General features: G+C 42.7%; 1 protein-coding gene across 1 annotated transcript; it reads left to right on the forward strand.

The window, feature by feature from the left end:
• Positions 1-11,672: 11,672 nt before the first annotated feature.
• On the forward strand, positions 11,673-14,838 carry LOC311065114 (uncharacterized protein; the record flags this gene model as incomplete). The annotated part of the gene is made up of 2 exons (XM_084085331.1): positions 11,673-12,386; positions 14,417-14,838. 2 exons carry the CDS (start codon positions 11,673-11,675, stop codon positions 14,582-14,584), a joined length of 882 nt encoding a protein of 293 aa, XP_083941457.1. The 3' UTR covers positions 14,585-14,838.
• Positions 14,839-15,358: the final 520 nt, after the last annotated feature.

The raw sequence follows: 15,358 nt of genomic DNA on the forward strand, positions 1-15,358 counted from the left end.
ATTCATTGACTGAAGCCATCCACACCTATTTAATTGTTTGTTTGTTTTTCCTCGAAAGCAAAGTTGTTAAAAGACTCATGGAGAAATCATGATGTCATGATGTCATCTCAATCACCTCAATTAATGGTCAAGGTAAGGCTTGATCACCAGTGCAATCGCATGCCCTCTGCCCATGATGGGCAATGGAATTGACACTATAGTAAAATTAGAATATCAGATTTGTGGGGAATTACGAGAGAAGGAGAGCTCTGAATTTTGCCTACTGTGCACCCAGGCAGGGATGAGCAGCATGTGAAATCCCTGGTTGAGTGCGCATTGAGGATCACCGCCCCCCCTTTTAAATCATTAATAATACATTCATAATTTATAACTAATAATGAATTGCTTGAGCTGTATATTTTAAATATAAGAACAGTTTTGCACACAGGGGCTGGACTTTATATACGCACCATCTTTACGCACGTTGGATTTACTTGCATGCAACATAAGTGATTATCTATCTATCTATCTATCTATCTATCGCGCTGCCAGGCATTGTGAGCTTGGCTATTTTTGGTGTCGGCCTGGGTGGGTCTGTCTGTCTGTCTGTCTTGCACACACGCTGCACAGTCAGGCACACACACACACACACACACACACACACACACACACACACACACACACACACACACACACACACACACACACACACACGCTATGCGCAGTGTTTGAAAACGTTACTTATACTTACTACTAGTAGATAGATAGACAGACAGACAGACAGACAGACAGACAGACAGACAGACAGACCTGGGCCGTGGGAATGCACTCACTCACACTAACCGATGCGCTTACTTTAATTATAATATAATAATAATAATTATAATAATCCTACACTTCGCAGATATAAATGATTAAGCTCACAATAACAGTTGTTGTGAGCTTGTAGATCTGCTATTTGTTGAACAACATGTTGCTGAGCGGTACATATTGCTGGAGATAGTTAGTTAGATAGATATTTAGATATTTAGATAGATGTATAGATAGACAGACAGACACACAGACACGCCTTTTTTTCGGTTTAATTTTTTTAATTTTTCTTTTCTGAAACCTAAGGCGCTAAGGTGGAGCTTGGAGTTTGGGGGTCCATAATAAGACCCCCAAAAATGTTTACTATATATATGTACAGTACACGTTGTGTATTAATATGTTACAGCATGCACTTGCGTGCGTAATTACGCACGTGGAAAAATCCGGCTTGATATAAATTCTAATAAATTCTAATACATTCATGACTGATACCAAATGAAAATATAAACTTGACAGACCATATAAACATTAAAATTATAAGAATTCAAGCGCAATTGCCAGAGATCTGGTCTAATGAAATCTCAACTGTTCTGTCCGAATGCGCAAAATATGATATACAATTATTATGAGTGACCCTTGGGCCAGAAAAAGTAACTAGATTTGTCGCTAGAAGCTTTTCACTAAATAAGTCGCTGGGGGGGTCTGGAAAGAAGTTAAATCTAAGTTGGCAACACTGTGGTAAAATAAAATGGTAAATGGTGCATTTATATAGCGCTTCTATCCGAAGCGCTTTACATTGATTGTGCCATTAACCCATTCACACACACATTCATACACCGATGGCGGAGGAAACCATGCAAGGCACCAACCTGCTCACCGGGAGCAATTAGGGGTTCAACTTCAGCGTCTTGCTCAAGGACACTTCGACACTATAACTCTAGGGGAGCGCCATGTGCAGTGAGTGTGTCCAGTCCTACTACAACAGCACTACAAGGGACACTCCAATATAAACTAAAGTTGCAGTGGGGATATCATTAGGCTACATTAAAGGCAGCTGTGCATCATTGTTCAAATAAGCAACACATTTAACATAAGCCCAGATGATTCCAGCCAGGAGGAAATAACTGGAGAGTAGGAGATAGGAGAGTGAGATAACAATGGGAGAGAGAGAAGGTATCAAATGCTTTTTCTTTTCTTTATTTGTTTGCGTCTTTGCGCAGCCCGCACCATCCCGCCCCACGATAATTGCCTCTGATCACTTGACTCTCCCGCTCGCCCCGCGGTCCAACCCGCGGGCAACGGGTCAGCCCTAACCCGCAGGGTGGATGGAGGTCCCAACTTCGCTGCTGACGGCCCCAACGGCGGTCTCACCCTTGGCCAAAGTCAAGTCGGAATGGTGGGTCGTTTGAAAACTATGGAAAGTAACCTACCTCCACTCTGACAGTTAGAATATGTCTAAATGATGACATGTCGAAATGGCGACATGTCGGAAAGGCACCATGCCGGAAAGCCGGACTGTCAGACAGTCATGGTGCCATGTCCCCCCGGTTTATCGGCGTGTTCATTTTTTTTACATTGCCAACTCTCACATGTACATAAACGTTCAGATTTCAAATATAAAGTGCTTACCCCCGAGCCACGGATGTTACCTCATGATCCGGACCACGGTAAGTACCCTTATCTCCCGCAATGTTAAATAAAAAGCATTTTAATCCGATTGCCGGCCATTTTCTCCAAATTGTCTCCGATACTTTCAACCATGCGACACTAATGGTTGGGAGGTGTATTGCACTCTGATACATTACAAAAAAAAGAAAAAGAAAAAAGAAAATGGCCGGCGATGGGATTAAAATGCTTTTTATAGAACAATACGGGAGATACGGGTACTTATCGTAGTCCGGATCGCCTTGTAACATCCGTGGCTCGGGGGTAAGCACTTTATATTTGAAATCTGAACGTTTATGTACATGTCAGAGTTGAACACGCCGATAAACCTGGGGTACATGGCACCATGTCATGTGAACCTGACTAGTCTCAACCCAACTTTCCAAGTTCGAATTCTATAGGTAGATTTTTTTCTGTTTTCCTATTCCGTAATATTGCTATTAATTTATCATGCTGCAACTAAATAATATAAAAATAACACACATTTTGGATGAAAAAACGCATGTCTAAATGAAAAGAAGAGAATCACGTAGGCCTATATCTGCCCGTCCGTCCGACAGACAGACAGACAGACAGACAGACAGATATAGATCTGTCTGTCTTCTTTTTGACGTAACCATGGTAAATATACAGCTTGCATAATGTTAATAGCCTAATATAATAATATAGCCGACAGTATAATATATTTATATTATCTATCTATCTATCTATCTATCTATCTATCTATCTATCTATCTATCTATCTATCTATCTATCTATCTATCTATCTATCTATCTATCTGTCTATCTATCTATCTATCTATCTATCTATCTATCTATCTATATGTCCATCTGTCTAACATTGATGTAGCCATAGTAATGTTATAATCATGTAGCCTACGGTATAATAAAATTATATTTAATTATATATATATATATATATATATATATACACACACACACAAACACACACTTTTATTTTTAAGTCCTAAATCTACTTCCGCTTCTGGTCTAGTCTTTACAGTATCTTTGATATTAAGATCGAGAAATGAAAGAATGAAAAAGCAAAACCCTGTTTTCTTACGTTTCATTTTTTATTTTTTATTGAAGAATGAAAAATGAAAGACGGGAGCGAAACGAACGTAACTTGTGTTAAAATGAAGAATGAAAAATGAAACACGGGAGCGAACGGGAGCGAAAGAACCGACACGACCCTAAATGAAAAATGAAAAATGAAAAACGAGCGCAACGGGCGGTTTTCTGTTTGTGGTTTTCAAAAGAAAATCCAACTGCCAGAAGGTACACGGACCAATATATCAGTTTACTTTTTTGTAATGTTCTCATTATAACACTGTTGAAAATCATCCATATATCCTAGATTAGCTACTGTACATTTACAGTGGTAGTCCTTAATAAACACTTTAACACATACTGCTTATTGGGTTTTTAATATGGATAATACATACATGTGTATGGGTACAGTTCATGCCGTCTTCATACTTACAGTACAACTGAAAGTGAAAGTATACTGTAAAAGTTGTACTTTACTGGAGTATTTCCAATTGTCAGTATTTTTTTTTAACTGTTCTGGTTTTGTTAATGTTCAGTTCAGTAATGTCTCCAATCAACCATAAACAGGTTTTATATGAGATATGGAGTTTTTATATGAGATGTGTGAGTGTGTCACAGCTTCATCATCATCATGGGTGTGTAACTGGCAGAGACTTGTGACCCCTGAAGGTCTCTCTCTGAGCTGACCTAGAATACAATAAACAACAGACACACATCAACTCCTCTCTCCAATGAGGAAATGGAAAGGTTGCTTACAACGTAGTGGTGAAAACATTTAATGGTAACACAATTGCATAGTCAAAAACAATTATTGATTTCAATGTATTATTTATGTACTTATTTGGTTACAGGGAACACAAGGCACGGCAAGTTTATTTATACAGCACATTTTCAACAATGTGCTTTACACAAAACATCAAGCAAAAGAAACACTTTATAAAGGGACATTTGAGTTAGGCAAAAAGGAAGAAAGAAATAAGTCTCATCTCCTGTATAGGAAATACATAGTTTAGGATACAGAGTGAAATACACAAAAAAGGTTATTACAATGGTACGTGACCGAATAAGGAGTGTCTGTGTTTGTGTGCAAAATAAGTGTCAATGTTTCTGGCTTATCTGCTTGCTGCAGCTTGTCTGTGAGGCAATTAACTTTCTGTTTTCTTGGCCGCTGGCAATGAGCACAGAGTATTTAGTGGTACAGAGGGGGAGAGATTTGTCTCAACATTATTTGTGAATCCAGTACCATGATGCACAAATATTCCATGATTTACAGGAGCTATGTTTCAACATCTGGAGTGAACATAGCTCCTGGCTGCTGGGTAGTGAGTATAGCATATTTCTTATCTAGCAAGTTACTAGCAGTGTAGTTTAAGTGCTTTGTTACTGGTGCTGTATTCTCAGCTTGTGTTAGTCTGTAGTTTCTATTTTTGTATTTGTGCTATAAGCTGTAGGCCATTGATACTCTGTGTGTGCCTCACAGAGCACTTGAGGCAATTTCAGGTAGAACAGGCCACTTAATAGCCCTGTGCTAAGTGGCTGGGTGGGGCAGCACAGCTCCAAGGATTTAAAAGTCAGGCTGCTATAGTTTCACCTCAGTGTGCGTTTCAACATCTGGAGTGAACATAGCTCCTGGCTGCTGGGTAGTGAGTATAGCATATTTCTTATCTAGCAAGTTACTAGCAGTGTAGTTTAAGTGCTTTGTTACTGGTGCTGTATTCTCAGCTTGTGTTAGTCTGTAGTTTCTATTTTTGTATTTGTGCTATAAGCTGTAGGCCATTGATACTCTGTGTGTGCCTCACAGAGCACTTGAGGCAATTTCAGGTAGAACAGGCCACTTAATAGCCCTGTGCTAAGTGGCTGGGTGGGGCAGCACTCCCCGGCAGACAATTAGCAATCAAGCTAAGTGGTTTTAAACCAGCGCTGAAAGCGGCAGCTTGCAAAGCGGCCAGCCGAACGAAGTCTAGACGAACAAAGGCAGCAGTCTAGACGAACAAAGGCAGCAGTCTAGACGAACAAAGGCAGCTGCAGGCGACTTTGTCAAAGCGCGACTTAGTCAATGTAAGACCTGGACCATTGAGTGCTTCTTCTAGATATAGTAGTGTGTATATGTTTAGTGATCTACAATGGGCTTTCTTCCTATTCCTGTCCTCTCCTCTTTCTGGCGGTCGCAAAAACACTGGGTTACACCCAGATGTCGCGAGACCGCTAATCTAATATATCCTACTATTTCAACTCACGTCGAGCAAGTGGTAACAGGGGGGCTCTGGAATTGCCGATCGGCTGTGGTGGAAGGCAAAGCTGCTTTCATCACAGGCTACGCATCCGGGCTCTCCCTTAACTTCCTTGCCCTGACTGAGACCTGGATCCCACCAGAAAACACTGCTACACCCGCGGCTCTGTCAGATGTGTTCTCTTTCTCTCACACTCCCAGAGGCGTGCGGATAGGTGGTGGTGCTGGTCTGCTAATTTCCAGAAAATGGAAATACTCTCCTGTCTCACTGTCACAATTCTCTCCTAACTCTTTTGAATATCACATGGTCACGGTTTCTCATCCAGTCAAGCTCACCATTGCAGTTGTTTATCGCCCACCGGGCTCTGCTGGTGGCTTCCTGGAGGAACTCGACCATCTAGTCTCTCACTTCCCGGTCGACGGCTCTGGAATCATCCTTCTGGGTGACTTCAACCTCCCGACCGAGAAGCAGCTAGACCCACTACTGTCGTTTCTCGCCGCCTTCGACCTAGTCCTTTCCCCATCTCCCCCTACCCACGAGAAGGGCAACCAACTGGACCTGATCTTCACCAGAGGCTGCTCTACTGCTAACCTGTCCGTCACTCCTCCTCCCAGTGAAAAGGGTAAGAAACTCTCTGATCACTACCTCATGTCTTACTCTCTCTCTCTCTCCTCCCCCCCCCCACAGCCCCTCCCTACCCACATGATTTCCTCACGTCGCAACCTTCGCTCACTATCCTCCTCTGATCTTTCCTCCTCTGTCCTCTCTGCTCTCCCTGCCCCCGAATCCTTTGCTCTACTATCCCCCGATACTGCCACTGATCTTCTTTTCTCTACTCTATCCTCTTCCCTGGACCATCTCTGTCCCCTCACCACCAGGCCTGCACGCCAAACTCCACCTGCACCCTGGTTGTCGGACTCAGTGCGTACTGAGAGACGGAGCCTAAGAGCAGCTGAGCGTAAATGGAGAAATGGCAACCTCCCGGAGGACCTTCTTACCTTCCAATCTCTCCTTTCTACCTTTTCCTCCTCTCTATCAGCTGCTAAAGCTGCTTTCTTCTGCACTAAAATTCAGGCTTCTGCTTCTAACCCTAAAAAACTCTTTGAAACTTTCTCCTCTCTCCTGCAACCACCTCCCCCTCCTCGTCCCTCGTCCCTCGTCCCTGACGATTTCGCCAACTTCTTTGACAAGAAGGTGAACGATATCCGATCCTCATTCCCTCCTCCCCCGGCTGGTGCCCTGCGCACTACCCACACCCGTCCCTCTTCCACCCTCCCCTCTCTAGCTTCATCTACTCCTCTCTCCCCCCCCTCCACCTCTCTATCCCACTTTTCTCCCCTTTCTCCTAACGAGGTCCTTCTCCTTGTTACCTCTAGCCGCCCCACCTCATGCTCTCTGGACCCTGTCCCATCCCCTCTGCTGCAGTCCACTGCACCTGAACTTCTTCCCTTCTTAACCCACCTTATTAACACCTCTCTGACATCTGGTTACTTTCCCTCTACTTTCAAGACTGCCAGAGTCACCCCCCTCCTCAAGAAACCGACACTTGACCCCTCTGAAGTCAAGAACTACAGGCCGGTTTCCCTTCTATCCTTCCTATCTAAAACTCTCGAACGTGCTGTGTTCAAACAACTGTCCTCGTATCTCCACCAGAACAACCTCCTGGACTCCAACCAGTCTGGGTTCAAAGTGGGTCACTCGACAGAGACTGCCCTCCTGGCAGTGGCGGAGTCACTCCATGCCGCTAGAGCGAACTCTCTCTCCTCTGTCCTGATACTCCTGGACCTGTCTGCAGCGTTCGACACAGTGAACCATCAGATCCTCCTCTCCACCCTCGAGGGGATGGGTGTCTCAGGCTCTGCACTCTCCCTGTTTGCATCCTACCTGACGGGTCGCTCCTACCAGGTGAAGCTGGGAGGGTCTGTGTCAGAACCACACAGGCTCACTACTGGGGTTCCCCAAGGCTCGGTTCTGGGTCCTCTTCTCTTCTCTCTCTACACTACATCTCTTGGTGCTGTCATCCGCTCCCATGGCTTTTCCTACCACTGCTATGCCGATGACACCCAGCTGATCCTCTCATTCCCCCCCTCTGACACACACGTGGAGGCACGCATTGCTGCTTGTCTGGCTGACATCTCGGAGTGGATGTCGACGAACCACCTGAAGCTCAACCTGGACAAGACCGAGCTGATGTTCATCCCGGGGAAGGGCTGTCCTCACCGAGACATGGCCATCACCATTGAGAACGCTGTGGTGACGTCAACTCGGACTGCGAAGAATCTGGGTGTGACCCTGGACGATCAACTGACGTTCTCGGCTAACATCGCATCAGTGACACGGTCCTGCAGATTCCTCCTCTACAACATCAGGAGAATTCGGCCCTTCCTCACGGAGAAGGCAGCCCAGGTGCTCATCCAGGCTCTTGTCATCTCCCGCCTGGACTACTGCAACTCCCTCCTGGCTGGCGCTCCGGCATCTGCCATCAGACCCCTGGAGCTTGTTCAGAAAGCTGCGGCTCGTCTGGTGTTCAACCGCCCCAAGTTCTCTCACACAACTATCCTTCTCCGTTCCCTGCACTGGCTCCCCGTAGCGGCTCGCATTCAGTTTAAAACCCTGGTGCTAGCCTATAGGGCAGCGAAAGGAACAGCTCCCTCTTACCTCCGGGTATTGGTCAATGCCCACAACCCTTCCCGACCACTCCGGTCGGCCACCAAGGGGCGACTGACTCCCCCGCCACTCAACGGTCCTTCTGGTCGATCGACACGGTCACGACTTTTTTCTGTTCTGGCCCCACAGTGGTGGAATGAACTTCCCACTGATGTCAGGACAGCAGAGTCACTGCCCATCTTTCGCCGCAGGCTGAAAACCCACCTCTTCAGGAAACACTACCCTTCCTCTTTGCCTGGCCTACTTGTTGTTAACTAGTTGTACGAATGCTTGTTTTATTGTTGAATTGCTTATTGGATCTTGTTTAGTCAATACAATTATTTGTTTTTAGCTCCTGCTCATTTGACTTAGCTATTTTGTCTCATCTGTTTAAGGAAATAGGTAGCTGATATATTGCACTTTTACCTTAGCGCTAGGTATGCTCTTGGTTGCTTGTTATTGCAGAAAATGCACTTATAACCTCTGGTGATTAGTAGCTTTCGTTCCCTACCTTTGTTGATTGCACTTATTGTAAGTCGCTTTGGATAAAAGCGTCTGCTAAATGACTGTAATGTAATGTAATGTAATTTACAAATGTGTTTCCAGGATTCACAATCTGCAAACACAAATCATTTATTTGTGACTTTTGTAAATATGTAATAAATAATACAAGTATTATACTTGAGTGTGCATTTATCATAACATATCAGTTGTAAATCATCAATTCTGTGTGTCAGTTGTTGAGTCTGCATTTGTGAGTAGACCAACACACGCATACATTCCTTTTTCCTGTTACATAATTTTGAGACTAACTTCACGCTTTTTAAGAACATTTTTACAAATATATTTTCCTATCTGTAAACTTACTTGTAACTTGTAATTTGGTGTTTAAATACATGTGCTATGATTTGTAGAAATATATGACTATTTGTAAATATATCATTTGCAAATTGTAAGAAAAATGTATACTTGCAGGCACATTTAGCATAAAATATCATTAGTAAATCATCAATTCTGTGTGTGAATTAATGTAGTTGTGTTCAACGTATGTTCAGGAGTAGAGACCGCCCTCTGCTCGCCACTCACGTTCACTATCAAGTTCACCTGCGCTGCTTATCTCTCAGCCAATCCACGTATATCACGCAATCACCACAGTATAAATACACCTGCGATTGTATTACTTGTTACTACCTGTTTGATTCTGCTTCGATGTTTCAAACAACAAACACAGCTAATATCGCCTTTCGACGTTCCAAAGCGCCGTATTTTGTTCCTTTTCGTTTGTTTCATATCATCCCAGCAGCAGCACTGTTGTTAAATCCGTAAAGCTAAAGTTACTACAACAGTGATAGTGAGTTTCATATCGGGTATTATTGTTCATAGCGTTCGTTTTTTCCGCCGTCCGTCATGGACGAGCGCAAGCTTTACATGCACGCGCATCCAACGACGAGGAACTGTTCTCCTCGCCGTTGTCTCGAATGGTTTCTGAGTCCAGCTTCTCTGGTTCATATGTCCACGGGTCGGAACCTGAGCACCCGCTTCCTCCAGCTCAGCCAATGCGGGACCAGCGGAGCAGAGGGGGTCTCCCTGAATGCGTGCATGTCACAAGTGTTGGCATCCACAGCCGTCTCCGGTCCAGTGTCCAATTTGTATAGGCTATGCACTCCTTTGAACAGCATTTATCCATTTAGATCAATTATTAATGTTTTAAAACACGTTTTTGTTACACAGAAACATAATATGTGTTGTACAGCTTCGTTTAAATGCTTAATTTATAGTTTTAATGTGCAAATGAGCCGTTTTTCAATGGTTTTCAATGGCTTCTGTTTACTCTAGAGGGTACTCTTATTCTGAAGAGATCGTCGACCGGAAGTCGTATTGCTGATAAGTTATTGCTGCTCACGGAACACAGCTCGGAACACAGCTCATATGAGCGATAACGGGACACAGCTGACTCAAGCTGTAGTACAGTTTGTCTAGGTACGTTCAAAACGTTTATAACTGATAATAAAAAGCAGAACTGATATTAATAACACTGGTTCTACAGGCAAACAGAAGGGACGTTTGTGTGTTTATTGTCAGCTACAGCTATAGACACCATAGAGGTGGGTGCAAATTAATTTTATTCTGAATTAGCCTGTTAGCTACTTTTCATGTGTTTTCATTGAAGCATTTTCAGCCTGCTTTCTGTTCCATAGTAGAACATTATGATTCTATCTGCTCTCATAGCAAAACATTATGGCTTAAATGAATGCAATATGATTCTATCTGCTCATAGTAAAATATGATGGCTTAAATGAATGTAATATGATTCTATCTGCTTTCATAGTAAAACATTATGGCTTAAATGAATGTATTATGATTCTATCTGCTCTCATAGTAAAACATTATGGCTTAAATGAATTATGATTCTATCTGCTCTCATAGTAAAGCATATATTTTTTTTTACTTTCTTCAGTAATTTACACTTTGTAATACTTTTACTTTTATGTGTATAGGCCATTTGGAAATAGCAGATCTCACAGGCCCACAATGCATCGCGATACAATGCATTGTGAGCTTGTAGATCTGCTATTTTCAAAAGCTTTTTTATACATGTTGAACTTGTGAAATGGGACCTTCTGCACGATGAGTACTTTTACTTTTGGTACTTTAAGTATATTTTGATGCCAATACTTTTGCACTTTTACTCAAGTACATTTTGAATATGGGACCTCTACTATATAAGTATATCTACATTGCAGTACTGATACTTTTACTTAAGTAAAAACATGTGAGTACTTCTTCCATCACTGGACCTAAATGCATGCAATATCATTCTATCTGCTCTCATAGTAAAACATGGCCTAAATGAATGAAATGATTCATTTTGCTCTCATCGAAAAATATGGCCTAAATGAACATTTAGACAAAAATCAAAAGTGTACATAGCCTACGTATATAAACGTAGCATAAACCAGCAGGTACAGCATTTACATCAGGTTAGACATACGGTGTATTGTATACAATTGTCTGAATCTTCGTGGGAGTCTCCAAATTAAATGTTCATATTAAATTGTATACAATACACCGTATGTCTAATATGAACATTTAATTTGGAGACTCCCACGAAGATTCAGACATTTGAAAGTTTGTTGGCATCCCATATATAGCGACACAACGCACAAGGTGATGTTTCTTTGTTTATGGAGTTTGTTGTTTGTCTGGTATTTTCATCGTCTTTATTGTATATTTCTTTCCCAGAGCGAAGTCGCCTGTGAGTTGATGCTTCTTCCTGCCTCTGCCTGAACCATGGACGCGGAAGCACCCGTTGAGACTCTGGAAATGCCCGTTGAGACTCTGCAAATGGCCATCGAGACTCTGCAAATGCCTGTTGACACTCGGCAAATGCCTGTTGAGACTCTGCAAATGGCCATCGAGAGTCTGCAAATGCCCGTTGAGACTTGGCAAATGCCAGTCGAGCCTTCTTCACAAATGCCCGTCGAGCCATCGCAAAAGCCTGTGGAGCCTTGGGAAACAGGAGGATGTTATTGCATCGTTCCGGGTTGCACGAACACGTTCTACAAGACCAAGTATACAGGTGCTGGCCAGCACTACCACGCCCTACCCAAACAAAATGGTCTGCGCAAACAGTGGCTAGAAGCGGTAAAGAGTGCCAACCCGTCCAAACACATTCCCGCACACTCCCACGTGTGCAGCGACCACTTTGTGTCGTCGGACTACACCGAGACAAAGGACATGGACGCTGATGGCCGACCGGTGCTTAGGAGGACAAATCGGCTGAAGAAAGACGCGGTCCCGTCGGTTTTTAGCAACTGCAGGGTTTCTGAGCGACACGAGGACGGGGAGGGCGAGCTCTGGACCTCGACCTCCGTCTACTTCCAGTGTCCACTCTGCAGCCAATTCTACGAGAGCCACGCCCGTCTGCTGGCCCACGCGACCGAAGCCCACCCGAGTCGCCCCAAACTCTACGGTTACATCGCCCGGCGCTGTGCTGACGGACCGGTAGGCCTGTCACCAGGGGCATCACGGCCATTCACTGTGTGTACGACGCGACACCCTCACTCACATAGATCCGTGATTTCATACCCCCCACTTTTTGAAAAAATAAAATAAGAATAATTCTTTTTTTTTTTGTAATAATACATCGGTAAAATCAGGCAAAAATAAGAATTAAATAACCTAACCCTAAAACCGAAATAAAGTAACCAAAACATGAAAAAAAATAACAAAATCCGCCCAAAAAACGCAACATTTTGAAAATACAAAATTTGTTACAAATGTTTTTCACGATTTTTCAAAAATAGCAGATCTACAAGCTCATAGCGCGGCACTCGGTCCATCCCTCCCACCTTCTGAGAGCCCGTGACGTCCCTGCCTGTCACAAGTACTACACAATCACCTGATCACAATTATTTGATCAGTGGTGGAAAGTATGCACCCATGTACTGTACTTAAGTAACATTTTGAGGCATTTGTACTTTACTTGAGTATTTCCAATTTCCAATACTTTTACTTCTACCCCACTACATCTCAGAGGCAAATATTGTACTCTTACTCCACTACAATTATTTGAAAACTTTAGTTACTAAATTAGTTACTTTGCAGATGTAAATTATTACATTATAAAACATACATTAACCACTTTAGCCCTATTTTATACCTTGGCTATTTGAGGATAGCAGATCTACAAGCTCAACGCGATGCGACCAAGGGGCAAGGCTTGGATATTTACGATGAGGCCAACACGGAAGCTTATGAATGGCCAGAGTGGCGCTGTTTTACCCTGCGCCGACCTGAAGTGTCAGAAAGAATTTATTTTAGCGCAAGTGAATGGGTTTTTGACAAACTTTAGACTAGATTTTCTTACCGTAATAAAAATTGTCATAAATTCTATATGCTTCCAGTCGCTAGTTTAAAGTCTCCTTTCAATCATCATGATATGCGTTTTGCTAAATTATGGTCCCATTTATTCTAAAATTGACGATAAAGTAGGCTATGCTCCAGGAGGGGCGGGATGATTTGATTGACAACCTACACAACCAATAGCATTCATTCCCCGCCCCCGCTCTTGATTGACAAGCTACCCAACCAATAGCATTTTTGGGGGTGTTTTCCGGTTCGCTGGTCACGTGTCTGGTCTCAACCAATAGCGTTTGAGTTCCGGCGTGGCCAACTGTATATATTAACGATGGAGGAATGCATGTTCTTGAACTATCGGCTTCATTTTCGTTCTGTAGAAAGCAGGGGAGTGGCTTTGTCCATTCTTTTTTACAGTCTATGGATGCGACGCGTCGTTAGCTTGTGGATCTGCTATTTTCAAACATTTTAGTACTTTGACTTTTGGTACTTTAAGTATATTTTGATGTCAATACTGTTGTACTTTTACTCAAGTAGCATGTTGAACACTCCTTTTACTTGTAACAGAGTATTTTTATACTGTGGTATTGGTAGACTTTAAAAAAAATTAAATAGCGGAAATGGCAGATCTACAAGCTCACAATGCATCGCAGGACACAATGCGTTGTGAGGTTGTAGTTCGGCTATTTCAGCTATTTTGAAAAACATTTGAAAGTATAAAATGATGATGATGATACTGTATATGTCCTGTTTTGGCCCGAGTACATTATTTGTTTTGATTATTTACTTGTTACCCGTCATATCTGCCTTGAGCTATTTGTGTTTACACAGCCTAAAAGGCAAACTGAAATGTTAATTTTTCTGTTCCAATGTTCAATAGAAAAACACAAATTAAATCGTTAACCCTTTAAGACCTGAGGCGATTCTAAAAATGTTTTCTAAATCCTAAAATCCGAAAAAAAATCTAAAAAAATGTTTTTCAAGATTTTTCAAAAATGGCAGATCTACAAGCTCGTAGCGCGGCACTCGGTGCCGCGCTATGAGCTTGTATATCTGCTATTTTTGAATAGCCAAAGAAATCTAAAGTGACACAGACGCGTTCCAGGTATTAATGGGTTCATTGCAATTATTTGAATGACAATTAACCGTCAAGTAAAATGTCTTCACCGTGACAGGCCTACGCAGCGGAGAACGCAGGGAGGGAAAAGGAGCGTGGAAAAAAGGAGCGTGGCGCCAGGTATGAAGGAGAAAGCTCGAAGAGAAGAAAAAAACTGGGACAAACGCCAAAGAGTGTGAGGAGGATGTATGTAGAAAACCTGGCCCGAAGAAGTGGACGGAGGTGACGTTACTCTCCTTGAATGGCTCTGGGCGTCAATACCGGCAATGTTCAAACCTATCGGCCATTGCTGTGCTCGAAACGTTGTGTCATCTGTGTTGTTAGCACAAACCGCTGAGCTGAAACGGTGTCAACATGGACTTCTCACGGTTGTGGAAACGATTCAACTTTGGGACATAGATTACCGGGTCGTCAGACACAATAAGGAGTATCAAATGACCGGCTCTCCTCTACAAAAGTTGAACTATTGTGTACTTTATTAACGAATGGGTGTGTCTGTCTCCTTTCTCGTGTCACAAAGGCTGCGTCTCAAATCCTTATTTCTGCTCTGTCCAAGCACTATCCGTTTCCCAAACAGTGGATCGGGACCCGTTTGAGGGTCACGGACTGATTTTTGTGGGTTGCGAGTAAATATTCCCTCTTTTTGTGTGTTCTTTTATTATTTCAAAAGAATTTCAAAAAAATATTTTTTTCTCTCATAAATTAAAAAGAAATTAAAATGTTTTTTCAAAATCATTTCATGAATAGAATTAAAACTATTAAAATAAATTCCATAAGTGTAACTCTTAAGCGGAAGCTATTTTCTCTAGTTTGAATCCCGGGAAACATCAAATTCCTCTTTTGGGTCATGGGCTAAAAAGTTTGGGAACCACTGCTCTATCCTCACTCAAACAAGGTTGTGTAAAGAAGGAAAGGCCATCTACAGTATATGATGGGAGATATGTTGCGAAACTCGGAGACTCGATTTGATTTGAGCACTCAAACTCACTCAAATGTGAAC

This window comes from Gymnoscopelus microlampas (assembly GCF_963454915.1).
Source record: "Gymnoscopelus microlampas genome assembly, chromosome: 17".
Classification (NCBI taxonomy): Eukaryota; Metazoa; Chordata; class Actinopteri; order Myctophiformes; family Myctophidae; genus Gymnoscopelus; species Gymnoscopelus microlampas.